This window comes from Zophobas morio, unplaced genomic scaffold, assembly GCF_036711695.1.
Source record: "Zophobas morio isolate AGI-343-1 ecotype UQ-CSIRO unplaced genomic scaffold, CSIRO_AGI_Zmor_V1 ptg000006l, whole genome shotgun sequence".
Taxonomy (NCBI): domain Eukaryota; kingdom Metazoa; phylum Arthropoda; class Insecta; order Coleoptera; family Tenebrionidae; genus Zophobas; species Zophobas morio.
Window position 1 is genome coordinate 12,672,209 of NW_026972111.1, and position 17,220 is coordinate 12,689,428.

The window sequence follows — 17,220 nt, forward strand, 5'->3', positions numbered from 1 at the left end:
GAATGTATGTATCTACGTATGATATGTGGTTTAAATGCAACGAAGAGTTGCGCAGTTCTTTTATGAAGTATCTCGGTATGAAAACATGTTCTGCTAATTACCGCGTTTTATTTAAAAATGTATGAAAAGCTAAATTTGAAGGGAAATAAAATTAAAGCTTGAAATTTCTTGAGTTTCAAAACATACAGCATTGAATAAAAAGGAATGCTATATATTTAACAATTTTTCCAAACTGAGAAAGCCACACAAATGCTATAAATTGCCTTAGTCTAAGTACTAAGCTGATTATACCCACACATTTAACACAAACGTATCGTTTCCACGGCCACTTTTATTCTCGTAACATGGAAGAAGACACTGGAAGTATATTGTTTGTTTACAGCGTGAAATATTTACTGACTTAGAAACTAAACTCCAATTGCTTTAAAATCTTGTATATCTGGTAAAATTGTCGTGAATACGGCATATCGCTACACATAATAAAATTCCCAAAATAAAATTTTATCATTTTTCGAAGAAGCTATACTTGTACTTCAGGAGCGTGGAAAATTCTATCTACTACCCTGGACCAATTTTTACCTCATTGTGTAAGCTAAGGAAGTAATGTCATGAATCCATCAGGTGACCAGTTATTTTCATCTTTTCTCGACGTTTCATGGCCCCAAGAGTACAAAAAAATGGATCTCCCGTTTCCTTCCGACTGTCTGTCTGCCGCATGTCACTGGATTTATGTTACACAGATAATCTCCGAAATTACCCGACTAATTGTTGTCAAATGTTGTATGTATGTTAGGAATATCATATAGATGGTAAAACGATAACCAAAATTTGTCTGTTCATTCCCACCAGCAATTACCTCCAAATTTTACAATAGCAAATGTTATTTAAATTTTATTAAATCACGTACTTCTCCAATTGTGATTTATGAATCCGTGTTAAATTCTTATTCTAGACATTTTGGGAAAAAATCAAAATTGCAGATTTATAACAATTTTTTGATTTCTCAATTTCTCGGATTTTAGATTTTTCAACTTTCGATTTCTCAACTTTTTCGATTTCTTTATTTCTGAAATTCCTAAATTATTGATCTTTCGACTTTTCGATTTCTTAGTTTTTCAATGTTTAGATTTTTCGATTTTTTGATGTTTTAGTTCTAGAACTATTCATTTTTTCGATAGTTCAAGTTTTCTTCCATTTTCCAATTTTTGGATACTTCAATTTCGCAATTTTTCAACATTTAGATTTCTCGATTATTCACTTTTTCGATTCTTCAATTTTTCGAATTTTAAATTTTAGATTTTTTGATGTTCCGCTTTCTAGGTGTTTCCTTTTTTTTCGAACTTTCAATGTTTCGATATTTTAGTTTTGGGATTTTTCAATACATATTTGGGTTCATCAATTTTTCGATTTTTTTTTTCGGTTTCGCGATTTTTTTCCCTAGTTGACTTCTCAATTTTTCAATTTTTAGATTTTTCAGTTTTTCAATTCATCAATTTTTCAGTTCTTCGATATTTCTATTTTCAATTTTTGGAATTTTTTAATTTTTTGATGTTTCGATTTTTCGATCTTTCAATTTTTCGACTTCTCGCTTTTAAATTTCGGTTTTCCAAATTTTCGATTGTTTAATTTATCAAGTTTTGGATGTTTAGATTGTTCAATTTCAGATTTTTCCATTTATCGATTTGTTTTCATTTTAAATTTTCCAATCTTTTAATGTTTAACTTTTCGATTTTATCCCATTTCGACTTCTCAATTACATACGATTTTTCAACTGCATACCCGATTTTTCGATTTCTTGATTTTTTGATGTTTCGTTTCTCAAACGTTTCAGTGTTTTAATGTTTTGATGTTAGGATTTTGTCAATTTTTCGATTTTCCAATTTTTCATTTCAGTTTTGGAAATTTGTCAATTTCTCGATTTTTTAGTTTTTCAATGCTTGAATTTTCTGATTTTTCATTTTTCCAATTTTTAAATTTTAGATTTTTCAATTTTTCAGTTCCCCGATATTTTAATTTTTTAATTTTTCGAATGCTTGTATTTTTGATTTTTCAGTTTTTGCAATTTTTCGTTTTTATGATTTTTTGAATTGATTTGACATCTCGGTTTTTCGATTTTTACAATTTTAAGACTTTTCATTATATTTACCGAATTTTCAAGTTTCCAATTTCTCAACATTTCAATTTTGGGTATTTTTTAATTTCTAGATTTTTCAATGTTTTGATATTTTAATTTTTCGATTAAAATAACTCGATAAAATATAAAGCGCTATTAAAAACTGAATAAACGTTATTAAAACTTCTAACTGTTCCTTTTGCTTGCTACTTTTAGAGTTTTAATACGAAATAACTGAAAAACTAAAAAAAATATCAAAAAACATTAATTTTTGTTTTTTTTCAATCCAAGTTTTTCCAACACTGTTACAAACTAGACGTCTTTGATTGTGCTTCACAAGCTAGGGAAGTTCGAATTAAATAACTTCAAGCTAATTTTTATTTCGTGTTCTCAAATAAATAGTATGATCTTAGGATCTTTCGAACATTTTCGAAATATTTTTCTCCACTGTGCTTACTCACTCAACATAATAAGTATCAAGATGGAATATCACGCCAAATCTTGCATTATTTTACAGAAAATGTTTTTAAATTGTTGAAAGTTATTTCGGCAGAACTTTCCTCGCCCCTTCGAGTTTTTTGTGATAACCTCTACCTCACAATGTAAGAAAAAAAGACCAAAAAAGACGTTTATATTAGTAGATAAGGTTGTTTAACATTTTAAACTTTGTGCAAAAAACAGATTCATAAACCACAAATGCAGGAGTATATTATTTTATAAACTTTAAGTAATATTTAATCAACAAACTTTTGAGGTGACATCACCAAATTGTTGGCAGAAATTATTAGACAAATTTCGGTTAGCGTTTTACCATCTACACGATATTCATAACATACGTCGAAGATTTGACAACCGGTCTGGTAGTTTTGGAAACTAGGGGTAATGAAATGTCAAGAAAACATGAAAGCACATGAACTCAGGTTTTGCTGAGAAAGTGAAAATTGATCAATGTCCTGTAGTCCCCAGATTAGTAAATGTATTAACAAAAGTTTCATGACAAACGTTTTATCGCATATAGGACAATCCTAAAATTTCACAATAATCCAGCAGTTTCAAATGATCTGTTTAAACAAAACCGCCAACAGGCGAATAAGACAGAAACGGGGGACCGACACTTTCGCGTCGTACAAACTGAAAAGTCGAGAAACCTGAAATTAGACAATCGTCAAAATTACTCGAGTTTACGAGTGGGTAGTAAAAAATTAATAAAAGGCGGTTATTCAGTTTTTAAAATGTACTCATCTTATTCTAGGGTCTTATTTGAATAACAAATTTCAATATGTTTTATTTGATATTTTCAAGTCAAAGTATTTCATTACATCATGTTTTATTCTGTTATGGGTGCAAATTAAAACTTCTTATTATTTTTTTAATTCATTAATGATATACCAAGTGACCTGTTATTGTTGTATTATTTGATAAGAAATTCTTTGAATAAAGACGTTTATTAACAGTTCAAAATACTTCAGCCCATTTTCACTAACGATTGTTAATTTAACCTGCCAATATTTATGGTAGGAATGATCGTGTCAACAGATATTTCCATAGCAAATATTGGTATAACATTCTGAAATGCTTCTGTTAAAATCAGCCCTTGGTTGTTTAAACTACTTTCAACTCCCAAAATTAATATGCACGACTCCACTATTCTTCTGGGAGGACGCCACCTTCAGTCTTTCAAGGTTAAACAGTTACACACCAATTAAACCCCAAGAGAAAAAAGTCCGAGGAAGAAGATGGTGTTTGCTCTACAAGTTTGCAAATATTTTGTCTATAGGTAAAAAACACTTGTTATTACGCTGTGTACATCAATTCTATAAAGTCTTAAAGTCTTTTAACTTTTTATTTAGGCTGATAGTTCCTGTTTATGCTGTAACAAAACATTACCGAGAATTCAAAATATTACATATATGCAAGAACAGTACGACACTCGACTAATTACTAGTCAAACCAGCCACAAGTGGTACAAGTGGTACCATGTACATTGCTTCCGATATTATTTGACAGGTCAACAACATTCCAGACAAGAAAATCTGGTAACACGAAGATGCACTGACAAATATTACAGCGACTTATTACATCAATTTATATAATTACACTTTTCAATTAAAAAGCCACACAGATGGCGGCACAGTAACAATGGGGCTGTCACTTTTGATGTTTGTTAGGTTAAAATCGCTGCTTTGCACTCGTATTTTACTAGCAGTACGCCAGTTAAACACAGGAACATGCCATCACTTCAGGAATGTTCGCTAAATTTTGGTTAAGAAACTTCGAAATCTGAAAGCTATCTCTACGTTTGGCAGCAATGTGACAGTCCTTGAAAACAAGCGGCGCCATCTAAGGAAATCCTGTGAAGTGTGAGGCTGCTTGACAAGTTGAGTCACCGTGAAATTCTTCTGTATCTTGAGTAAAATTAAATTTGATGACATTTGCATAAATTCAAAGAACCACGCCCATGCTGACATCCTATTTTATTTTTGATAACATGCCTTCGCTATATAAAAGTTGTTAATGTGATGTGGCCGATGCCAAACCTTTGTCTCAACCACTGTCAAACTGCCAACTAAAATTTGGGACTTAAAAGCGCCACTTACTGCCAAGAAGGTATCCGTAGCATAAATTCTTGGTGTAATGTTACTAGATTTTATTAGTTCTATCAACTCTGAAAATCTCACTTCCAATCTTTATTTCAATAACTAATTTTCCGTTCAGACGGATGGGAGTCGCCGACTTATACGGTTGTGCAGCAAGGTCTCCCGACCTAACACAATTAAACTTTCTTTGTGGAGTTACCTTCAAGAGCCGAGAGTATATCGAATCAAGATATAGGTGAATTAAAAATTGGTATAGAAAAAGATATCCCTTCAGAGACACTCCTGAGATGTTTTTTTTTAGCCCTACCTATAGAGTTTTGTACGTTTAAGAAGACGAGACGGTGCCACTGGAATAATTACCGTTTTTTTTTTTTTTTTTTTGAAGGTAAAGTGTCAAAATCAGCTGAAATTAAACGATATTGATGAATTCATTGCATGAGGACTTTGTTAGCTCCTTGAGGTTTTAGAATTGATTCTACCACCTATTTATTATACAATTATTACATACGACCTTAACTGACTTAGATTTCGCTCGGGTAAATTTTATATCACCTTCGGTTAATCCCACACAGTCTAGGTGTAGATTATTGTGACATTCATCACAAAATAACAGTTAATCTTTTTTTTTATTTACAGGTTAGTTATTCTCTTATTTCCTTTCTTCGTTGTAATTAAGTATTCGACCAAAGATTTAGTTTGACCAGAGAGAGAGGGGACACTCATCTCTGGTATGATTTCAAATGAAACAACATATTCACATCACATTTGTTCTAATCTAATCTAACTGTTGCTACAAAAATAAAATGTGGATTCACTAAAATAAGGAATGCCATTCCTAGTACTACAGATCTACTACGACAACGCTCTGTTTGCATTCTGTGATCCTAGATAGACGACAAATAAATTTATGTCAGAATACAAAAGACCTTACTAAAGATATCCGTCCGGGAAGATTACCAGCCCCGCCCACCCACCCTTTCTTTTCTTAGAGAATACCCCATTTGCCAAAATCAGTCTTATCTTAGCAGCTACTAGCCCCGCCCGCCCACCCACCCTCTCTTTTCTTTGGGGGTATGTCATTTGCCAAAATCAGTTTTATCTTAGCAAGTACTGATGACTAACTTTTACAAAAAATTATCAAAATTTGGAAACATTACGAGCTAAGGCAGGAATTTTGAAACCTTCGCTAATATTTAGTTGGTTATGCATTAATGGATTTTTCTTTTTGTGTTTTTGTTTATAATTTATAAATGTCTTATGAATTTTTTTTTTGGTTTATTTACTAAAGAAAAATAATAATTTGTTTTATTAATAATAATGCACAATGATTAATGACTCTATCGTTACTAAAAAATCAGAAAGTAAGTGCGGAGGTATTCACACATTAGGTGTGTGCAGTGTTGCCAATTTTGCTTTTATAAAATTACGTTTTTTTCGTAATCTACATCATAAAGAAATTTTTTATTATATTTTTGGGACTCCCGACACCCCCGTACGTAATCTACTGAAGAGTTGATCCGCCATTTTCCAGACACCCGGTATAACGTGTGGGCAGTTTTTTTTTTAAACATTTTTTTTTAACTTGATAGTTTTTACAACAATTAAATAAAGAACTAGGAAGATATTTCGTCATTTAAACGGACACAAACGTTGTTAATTTTTAGTCATTTCAATCCGGGGTTTCGTCTTATGCTCTTATGCTTTAAAATATTATCACAAAAATTTCTCGTTTCGAATTCAAAATTTTCTAAAATCACGCCAGGAAATTTTGGTCCTTTTTTTTTTAATCTAGCCAAGCAGCTATGAGATTATGAAAACCCGCAGAGAGGAGGTGGATAAGTTTCTCTCACTTTGTTGCTTAAAAATCACGAAAAAGTCTCGTACTCCCTAACGTAATGTCGTTTAGACTTTTCCGGCAACAAACCAACTTCTACTCCTTTTGCAGATCCACAACGTGTTGAGGAACAAAGACGCACGTCACCAATATTTTCCATATTATAACAATTATTAGTCTAGTTTTGGCAAACGGAAGTGGAGATGTGGCAGACCTAACTTTTATAGCCGAATAAGATTATCATAAAAGTATGAACTTCTATCAAATAATGTTTATTACCCTATATGAATACACCCCTGTACAGAAGCGGGATGACGATGAGTCAAGCAAAGCGGCATGGAAAATCAACCCAGACCAGGTAAAAAAGACATTATTTGACAGAAATTAATCCACGCCATTTATGATATTTATGGTAATCCTATGGCAGCTTTAAAAGTTAAGTCTGCCACTTTTACTTGCCAAGAGTATACCTAACAAACGAATGAAATTTAGTTTTTGCTTTTAAAATTTTTTGTTTACTGTTATTATTATTAATTAATTCTTTGTTAAACATTTTTACTGCTTATGAAAAAATGTGTTAACCACGGATGAGTAACCTTTTCGTTGACAGCTGACAAAATCTGTCACGTTGTATACTAAACTCACTTGACATACACCTTGTAAAACTTTTATGACTTAAGCGGCTTAAGCCAAAGCACCCTTATAAGTCAAACTGGATATTGTATAACTTAACTTAGTTCACATATACCCAGTACAACTTTACAGCTCCATTGTGGCAACAATGGACAGTAATAATCCTTGCGGTTCGGGTCCATAAAGCTTACAATAGCCAGTTTGACTTATAAGGGTGGTTTGGCTTAAGTCATAAAAGTTTTATAAGGTGTATGTCAACTGAGTTTAGTATAGTTTTCGTCATCATTTTTGGGTTGTGAAGCGAGGCAATTGGGAAGGATAGTAGTTTCAGGTATTATCACCAAAAACTGGGCTATTTATGGCCTTGACCTCACTAATAAACAATGAGATCTATGTATTTCGTTTTAAAATAGCACAGCAAGTGATAAATAAGCCACTAATTAATTTACGCAGAAACATTAAAATTGTTTTCCTTTAATTTACAACTTCACAGTTTTAATGGTTTTAACATGTGTCAATTGTCAGAGAATCTTATTACGCAATGGTTAAAAAGTAATAACAATAATTCAAGTCACCATAATCAACTGCTGAAATCATCTATTAAAACAACACAAAATTTTTGAAACCGCAAATTCGCACATCCGCCTAACAGCGACAATTGTAAATACTAACCCAAATACGCAGCAACTTGTATAAAAACAATTGTTGTTCTTCGATAACATACCTAAATTTAAACAACGGAATTTTCAAGACTCAATACCAGACGATAGTCATTAAAATTCAAGGGTATTGCAATCTCTTCTTCCTAGAACAACAGACTTCCCTAGAACGATCTTTATTAACCTGAATTCCAACCGCAAAGTCTATCAGTAATCGCTACCGCCGGATCCACCTGCTTCCAATGTCCTTGTTTATTTACAAACACTGTCACCCTTACCTGCAACCTGGTGATGAAGTCCGCGCTGGGGGCGCGTTCGCAGCCGCTGGGAGCCAGCGAATGCACTTCGAAGCTGACGAGGTCGTCTTTGGCGATGTTCTGGGCGCGGGGCTCCTCAAGTCGCGCCGCGAACAGCACCGAAATCCTGTCCAGATTCTCCAGCAGAAGGGGCGTACAGGTGCATTTTATTTTCACTGTGCCAAGTAACGTCGTCGCCACCGTTGACATTTTCGCGAAAGCCCATGCTTGTTACATGGCGAAATCACTCCACAAGTTACACTAGATACAGATGCTACCTGTCGCCGATTATTCGTAGGACGCACTTTATTTATTCCGATCAAGGTCTCGCGCACAGCTGACGGTCGACATCTTGGGATTGTTGTGGGTGGGCAGGGCTGCCAATCGCTGCGACGAAAAGCGCTGACGGTTCGAAGTTAAGCGCGAAGAGGGTTTGTCACAAGTTGTGTTTTGTGAAATGGGGGAGAAAGCTCAGAAAGTTTGAATATTTAAAAATCCGAAATACATAGGTAGAAAGCAGTTGAGGTCGGTGAAAATATTTCTAAGATATGATGAAAAATACACTATTCAAAAATTTGAGGACCCATGTTTCAAATATCCAGTGGTGGATCGACACGTCTGCGCATGTCACAGATCACGGCCTGTGTTTAACACAAAACACAGTAAACAATTATATTTCCATCGTTTTGTGCTTCCCAGAAAGCACTCGTATCGGTGCTTCCCTAGGTGGAGCTCTCGTTTACCATGGGAAACCGCAAGGATTACTAGGAGATAAATTATACGTACCTATACCAGGTGCTCCATTGACAAAGTCATCAAGTTAGCCTTGATTTTTGTAAACATTGTGAAGTACGTTTATAATAAACATAAAATTTAATCAACGGCAGTTGCAAATGAGAAAATTTCAATGATATTCACAACAGTACGCATTAATCAGACACATCTGTTTTTGGCTATATTTTCTTCTACAAAAAAAGCAAGTGTTCAGTTGATGTATTCTTCAACTGAACATCTCTTATGTATAAATACCGGTTTTGAAATAATACTAATAAAAATACTCCCTCTGTCCAAAATTCAATCCATAAAAATGAATTAGAAATTTGCTTTTTTTTTAATTTTACATAAATTACCAAAATGAAAGAGGAGACAAATTTAAATTCACTTTTGAAAAAATTCTACATTTTAACTTTCAAATTGACGGTCATCATTTTCAAAAATTTGTGGCTGTCTTTGATCGTGTTTATTATTCTTTTTCTGCAAGTACTGTTTCAATTGGTATCGATGAATTTTGCTTGAAATTGGTAGAACTGTCACTCCACCACCACCTAATTTCCTGTTGTCAAAACTGACATGGATAACAATTAATGAATTAGTATTATTAAATTGTCATAACCAAATTTTCTTGAACGCTTAAAAGTGACATGGCACCAAGCATTCAGTCAGTACTCGTTGACTACGATGTATACAGTTTGAATTATAATATTTTCCCGGTTTCTCAAAATGTTCAAATATTTTCTTGTGCCACTCCCTTAAATTGATTAAACGCCCCCAATTTCCCCCAAAACCTCTATACGCCCTATTTCTGAGATTGACGTTTTTTAAATTTCTACAAAAACTGCCTTTACAATCCAGAAGTCAAATTAAATTTTGCTACCCTACAACTATCGCTACATTGCTGCCACTATATATATTTTTTAAAACCCTATTAATATTTCGCACCAACATTGCCGATTGGCCGACATAGTGACACTTAAACAAACTTTACCAACTTGAATGCTTGAGTCCACAGCTGTTTTCTTATTGTAAAAAAGGCTTCATTTTCTACTCTACTGTAAGTGTTACTTCTGCAATTATTAACGGGTAACAACTCAAAATTGAATCAAGTTTGTTATTCTTTGCAGTAACTTAGATTGACTTTAAAACATAAAAAATTTCAATCAGTAGGAATAAACAAAATCATCACAATTGAGATGGGGTGGGTGGGCTTGACTTATATTTTGCCTTTTTTTTCTTAATATACAACCCATTCTTTGAAGAACACGATACCCATAAACATATTTTAATTTCTTGTACAGAAATAAGTATTTTGCAGTTAAGTTGGTTCTCGGCGAATAAAAAAATCATCACAGTTGAGACAGGGCGGGTGGGCGGGCTTACATTTTGCTTTTTTGTTTTAATAGGTGTACCTAGACTTCTTTTCACAACATGTTTAAAATGGAAAATTTGTATAGGGAAATATCGATTTTGCAATTAGATTCAGCCTCATACTTGCAAAATCCATATTTCCTTCCAAAAATGGACCATTTTAACCATTTTAACCATGTTTTAAGTTTGTTCTTGTGAAAAGATGGCTATGTAATATATTAAGAAAAAAAAGAAAAAATAAAACTTGCCAAGATAGGAAGTCACTTCCGGGCTCGTTTCTTCGATAACTTTAACCGTTTTTTCCGAATCACCCATTGAAAAATTGCAATTTTTGGATTTCTTAAACAATTTGATTTTAAAACCGAATATTTCGAAAATTTTGCTCCGTGACCATAATCATTTTTGAAATCAGCACGTCGAGATCTATATTCTAGAATTTTTTGAGGGTTTTTAGGCAATTTTTTCAAAAGTGAAATTTTTCGAACACTACTCCTTGTTAAGATAAGATTTATTTTGGTAAATGACATATCCACTAAGAAAAACGGGTGGGTGGGCGGGGCTAAAACTTGACAAGATAGGAAGTCACTTCCGGGATCGTTTTTTCGATAACTCCATCTATTTTTCCAGAATCACCCATTGAAAATTTGAAATTTTTGGAATTTTTAAAAAAATTTGATTTTAAAACCGAATATTTCGAAAATATTGCTCCGTGACCATAAACATGCTACATTTTTGGAATCAGAACGTCGGGATATAAATTCCAGAAATTTTGGAAATGTTTAGACAATTTTTTTTTAAATGAAATTTTTCCAATTCTTTAAATTTCGACCCATTTTTCATCGTTTTCGAAACTTAACTAATGTAGTATCATATTTGGTACTCCCATTTTGAAAAAAAAGTCATAATAAAGCAGAAATGAGGCTCTCGAACGCAATATACTCACTCGTATTGAAAATGTTTGAGAATATTTTTCCACTGCATCTAATTTCGGCTGTTCATTACATTTACGTCAAAATTTTCAGAAAATTCGAATATGTTATTTATACGTCAAATGAATGTAGCTACAGCTCATGGTAGAAGGAGACATGGTATAGGCATCCGATGTACCAATTTAAAAATGGTCTGCGCATCCATTTGTGACGTTAGGTGGCATCAACGACCTTGTGACTCTTGTGAGCTTCGCTAGGGAAGTCTAGGGAATTTCAGCTTGAGTTGTCATTGCTCTGTCCAATACGTCAATTAGTTGTCGGATAACGAATTGTATTTTAAATTTCGCGCTAATTTCACCCCACTTGACGTCACACCCGATGCGTATGCCTATACCATGTCTCCTTCTGCTGCCTTCTGCCATGGCTACAGCTATCTTTCTATTTGGACACTTCGGTAATGAAGTTAAATATAATTGGAGCGAAATAATCAAAGATTTTAATTACATAAAAATAAGTTGCAGTTTTTTAGGATAGTGTCCTGTGTATGTACCAGTGGAGCAACATATTTGTAATCGAGTCACCCTTGGAATTGAATACATATGTCTTCTTTGAAATGATATGTTTAACGTTACGTCTAAAGCTACGTCATGGAACAGTTTTAACAAAAATAATTTTAATTGCCTATTATTTATAAACCTAATATTTAGAACAGAAAATAGATAGAGATAGAGAATCCTGGCTTATTCATCTGAGGGATTACATTAATTATCAAAATACGAGAAAATGAAGAACCGAAAATCCATATGTTCATGTTGAGACTACTCTTCATCCTCTGAAAATTAATATTTAGACTAGAGTTAGCCAAAGACGAACAGTAGGCCCTTTGTCATTTTTTGACATTTATCAGTATGATTTAATCACCGAATGCTAAATCCTTTCCACGGATGACTCGATTACAAAATATATTGCTGACCCGATATACAAGTATCAAGATAAACAATTGCTAACCAGCATGGAGCTCCTGTTTGGTAAAACTTAGTTACACATGGCATGCATCAGAGGTCAAAGAGGAAAGATATGATCTAGAAATATTCATCGTCGACTTCTCCCAGGTCAAGATTCAACCTGGGACTGAAATTCTCTTTTATTATTTTTATGATTACGCAAACTTGTTTAACTTACAGCCGACATTTAATAAATATATGTATGTTAATTATACAACAATGACATAAGATATAACGGACGAATAAGATTTATAAATACACAATTTTGAATAAACTTCTAAATAGGATTAGTTACTACGAGATGGCAAAATATTCGCCTTTACAACAAAAATTTAGCTATGACTGTTAGTTAAAGAAACATAATATATAGTAATAATACAATAGGAGAATTTCTAGCATATAATCTATAATCTATCTATCCTCTAATAAGTCTTCAAATCAATTACGTACATTTGCGATAATTAGAACAAAGTAAAAAAAAACTTGTGTACCTATAACTTTTTAGCAAATACATCTACTTAGCTGGAAATTTGTAGTTCTATTTTTGGACTACTTCTGGGAGATTACCATATACTTAAGAAAATTTCATACTGAGTGAAACTGTGAAACATGTGAAACTGCTGGAAATTGTTTAATTTGTGCACAACTCATTTGACACTAAAGTATACTGTTTTCATTCGATGTAATTACAAGTAGATTTTTTCTAACCGTCTCAGATTCAGAACCGCAAAATACAAAATGTAATTATAAATGACATTAGGTAATAATCGATATAAAACAAATTATTCTTCTTATGTTATAGCTCGGTAACTTCAGTTTATAGAGGTAAAAAATGCATTTTTGTATTATTTTGATTTCAATATTTAGGTTTATTTACCTAATGAATTTTGGGATGGCACCACTGTAGGTCAGCATCCGCCAAAATTTGAATATGCTAGGATACACTTGGGGCCACGTTCATCTTCTTCAGCTTATTAGTAACAACCTCAGTACAAACATTGCACGGTAATACTACTAAAATTATTATTTTTTTAACAACTTAAGTTAAGAGAAAACAATGCAGAAATTAAGTACATTAAAGCTCCTCGTTATCCTATTCAGTACTTTCGGCATTTATAGTGTAAATAATTATTGTCCATAGGGATACCATTGCAAAATCCATTTTTATACTACAGTTGTATGTAGGCAACCAATAATATTCTATGAAGCGAAACCATAACGTAGAACAATTGAAAATAATACATTATTTTATACACATGTTTGCCTAGGGTCTCTGAAATACCAAGGAGCCTGCATTAACTCATCTATATTCTGGGACATTTTTTTAACTCTGAACATAGGAAAACGAGTATGGGCATCATCTCTATGTTCAATTTTAAAACACATACTAGTACACCAATGCATTGGAAATATGCAGTCAATATTACGCCAAGGCTCCTTCATTAAAAAAACCTAAATATCAACTTGTTTGAATTACTGTCTAAAAATATTTTACAAAAATGTAAACACTACAAAAGAAATAGAACAAATAATGTTTTAACTGAAGAAAATAAGTTAAATATCTTATGCATTGCTTGTGTTTTTAAAACTGAATATATGGATTAATGTTCAGAATTAAAAAAATTGCCGGTATAAATTATTTGACATGGGATTTTTATTCATCCATAATTTCTATAAATTAAAACTTTTTAATTGTAACAATTTCTTGCTTTGTGCTGCCACTTATAAGAATTTACTTTTCCATTTAAATTTTAAACCATAAAATTCTGCCTGTGATTCTGCTCACTTTTGTAGTTTGTTCCTCTATATCCAGTTTTCGAACGCACCTCTCAGCTGTCCAGTGTGACAGGGAACGACTAGGGTTTTTAATTTTGCTAGAGTTGGCACTTGGCAACTTAATTTACGTTGAGGACTGAGGTTGTTGTTGTCAAAAATTGTGGCGGTGTGGTTTTGGTCCCTGGTTTTTTGTGTTGTCGTGTCTCCACCCCAAACCTGATGTCTACCTTGTGATTGTTTACACAAAATGGACTACAGATGATTACTGTAATGAGTATTCGTTGATTTATTATTATCTTTAGTTAACCTTAAAAATGTCCAATTCCAATACTTCAAGGTATGAATTATGAAAACCGTTTTTGTTCCAACGTATAAAATGTGTTACTTTCAGATCGGGTGACACCCAAATGGGTGCACTTTTGAAATTAGACAAAGCGGAACTTAAGAGCATAAAGGTTGCGATTATGCGAAGGAATGTAATTGAACCAAATGCGTCTGGACCATTCCTACGAAGCCTGGAAGATCCCTCACAATTAATTGTTCACTATAGGCCGGGTAAATAGTATAATCTAATATGGAACAAATTCCAAAGTAAAATTCAAATTTTATTGAAGATGTTGATAACAAATTTAGCTCAGTTTCTATTCTCTTCTAATTAATTGTTAATTGGTGTTTAATTTAACTTCTTTAGAAGGATTGTTTTACCAACATGCAAGCATTATAGGAAGTAAGGCACAGCTACTGGGACAAAAACTCTACAAAGGATCACTATGTAATTCATCATTGCAATATTTATAAATGGAACAATGTAAGTCATTTTTTTTTTGAATAGATAACTTTTTAAGTCATAGCTTATTCAATATTTTTATTACTTAACTTTTATAGCATAATTATTTTTACTTGTAATTCGTAAGTGCTTATAATTTAATTTTTACATAGAAAATTAACGTTGTCACATCTTTGTATCTGTGTTTGCATCCTAATTAACTTTGCTCAAATGAAGGCATCGATGGAACACATTCATCATAATGTGGACTAAAAGAACACTTTGGGGATTAGGGAAGACATCCTAACTTAAATTTCGTAGTTTTTAATTTAATTTACTAAAAAAATAGTTTGTTTTATAAATTCTATTTCATTCAACTTTGCAACAGTAGTTTGAATTTATTATAAATTTAATTTTTTTACATGGTTAATTTTTGTTAAAAATTTAAGTTGTATAACTAATTTTGTGTAAAATGAAGAACACGGCAGAAAGCACAACTTTACGAAGAAAGAAGAACAGAAGACCTCATTTCATCATGCATCTTAACATTGTTATTCATTAGTATTGATTGTTAATTGAACTATTCCAAAGAAACTAATTTTTAGAAATTCTCAAATATCTTAATATATAAAGTCTAACATGTTCAGATATACTTTGTTGCTTCAAAATTTACTTTTTTTTTGTATATGCAACTTAAATGTTATTTTAAATCACGCCTATTAAAATACTAAATACCTGTTTCTACAATTAGTATCGTTCTTTGCGATTTCTTTGGAGTAATTCCGTTTTGGTACAGGATTTTGTGTGAATGCTTGCGCGTAAAAAATATTTTCACTTTTGAGAAACAACTCATTTTCAGATGAGGGAACTCGACCAATTTTTGAGCGCGAGGATATAGTTGTCAATAAAGAAAACCAGGAAGAACGGATGGTCTTAACCTCTTCACAAGGAAATGATAAGACTTTAGCTCACCGAGTTACTTCTAGGAGTAGCTCAAGATCAACCCGTAGTTCTAGTAGAGGCCCTCAAAAAGAAGATAAAAAAAAATTGAGTCCTGAGGCACACACCTCCAGGGACCGCTCCAAAGAAGAGTATAGGAGCGGTGAATATTATTCCTCTAGATCTCGGTAAGATAAACAAATCAGAAATAGTAAATTTAACCCGACGTACATTTTAATTAGACGAAGCAATTCAAATTCCCGGAAGGCGGTGTATAAGAGCAACACACCTCCTCGTTCATCGGGATATCAATCCAGGCGAAGCAAAAGCCCTCGAAGGTCTCCTGAGGCACACAAAAGGCGAGAAAGGTCGCCTAGAAGTACTCATGAAAGAAGGCGAACCCCTCCAAGGTACTATACCAAGCAAAGGCATAGTCGATCGCCGTCCGGGTACAAAAGAGCTCCTCCCGAGAGGAGAACGACGAGGTCGCCTCCAAAAGTTCCAGAGAAATCAGTGAGTCGGCGGCGGTCAAGGACGCCTCCACCGAGGAGGAGCAGCAGGTACTTGCAATGTGCAAAAATGAGTCGTAATAGTTTTTTATATATTTAATTGTTTCTTCCAGAGGCCGAAGCCGAAGCTATTCTCCCCACCATAGATCTAGATACAGTAGATCACCCTATCGTCGAGAAGATCGTCGCGAAAGATCCAGAAGAAGTAGATCGAGAAGAAGTCGGTCGCCACGTAGACGTTATGACGAAGACAGGCACGAAAGGCGCGAAGAGTACGAACCTCCGAGAATACCGAATCCATATTTTGAGGTAATGTTTTTTATGCCTGATCATGTTGCTGATTTCTTATTATTTAATTATCTAACAGGGTGCAGAATTTTGGATTCCCCCTATGCTTCAGCATCGGTTTTTGCCGAGGCAAATGATTCCACCTGGACCATTTCCATATCCATTTAGACCAGGCATACCACCCATGGTTCCGCCGAGGATGCCGTTCAGGCCCAGAATAGTCTATAATAGTAGGCCACCTAGGCCCAGAAGTACTCCTTCGACGAGTGCGGCAATTGAAAGTACATCTGTCGTCACGACGACGACGACTGCAGGAACGTCTAAAGACAATGAAACCGTCACGATTACTGAATGTGTTGAAGATAGCGAACAGCCTTCTGTGAAGACTGAGTAAAGTGATATTATGTAGACAGATTTTATTTTGTAAATTTGTACAATATAACGGTTATCAGTTTCTTCGATTTTTTAATTTTTAAACATATGTGCACAAAGTGCCTGTTCAAGAACTACCAATATTGTTGTGTTCATGATTATTTTTGGTGGAAGTTGCAAGCATCAGAAAAAACGAATAAACTTACTAAAATAAACCAAAGATCCAGTAGTAAACATGGGTGATCAGTAGACAGCGGATTTCTGTCGGGCTACGTCACGATTATAGGCGGGGACGCGCTGCATCGCCGGGACTCAGTAGCGGGTGACAGGTAATCACTGAATTTAATTGTCACTTGATTC

At 33.6% G+C, this 17,220-nt stretch overlaps 2 protein-coding genes across 3 annotated transcripts in view; one reads left to right on the forward strand and one right to left on the reverse strand.

Annotated features, from left to right (window-relative positions):
• LOC135123651 (endoribonuclease ZC3H12A-like) overlaps positions 1 to 8,482 on the reverse strand; it is a 56,213-nt gene extending 47,731 nt beyond the window's left edge. The window contains exon 1 of the mRNA XM_064048487.1: positions 8,115 to 8,482. Coding sequence (XP_063904557.1) covers positions 8,115 to 8,342 — 228 coding nt within the window. The 5' untranslated portion in view covers positions 8,343 to 8,482. The remainder of the gene's footprint in view (positions 1 to 8,114) is intronic.
• A 5,619-nt stretch (positions 8,483 to 14,101) lies between these two features.
• On the forward strand, positions 14,102 to 16,942 carry LOC135123643 (serine/arginine repetitive matrix protein 1-like). 2 transcript variants are annotated; one of them, XM_064048477.1, is made up of 6 exons: positions 14,102 to 14,323; positions 14,378 to 14,541; positions 15,612 to 15,879; positions 15,934 to 16,251; positions 16,314 to 16,509; positions 16,568 to 16,942. In XM_064048477.1, the coding sequence occupies exons 1-6, from the start codon at positions 14,301 to 14,303 to the stop codon at positions 16,880 to 16,882; spliced, it is 1,284 nt and encodes a 427-aa protein (XP_063904547.1). In that variant the 5' UTR covers positions 14,102 to 14,300; the 3' UTR covers positions 16,883 to 16,942. The 2 variants fall into 2 exon arrangements, with proteins under 2 accessions (XP_063904547.1, XP_063904549.1); XM_064048479.1 differs by lacking the exons at positions 14,102 to 14,323; positions 14,378 to 14,541 and adding an exon at positions 14,547 to 14,794.
• Positions 16,943 to 17,220: the final 278 nt, after the last annotated feature.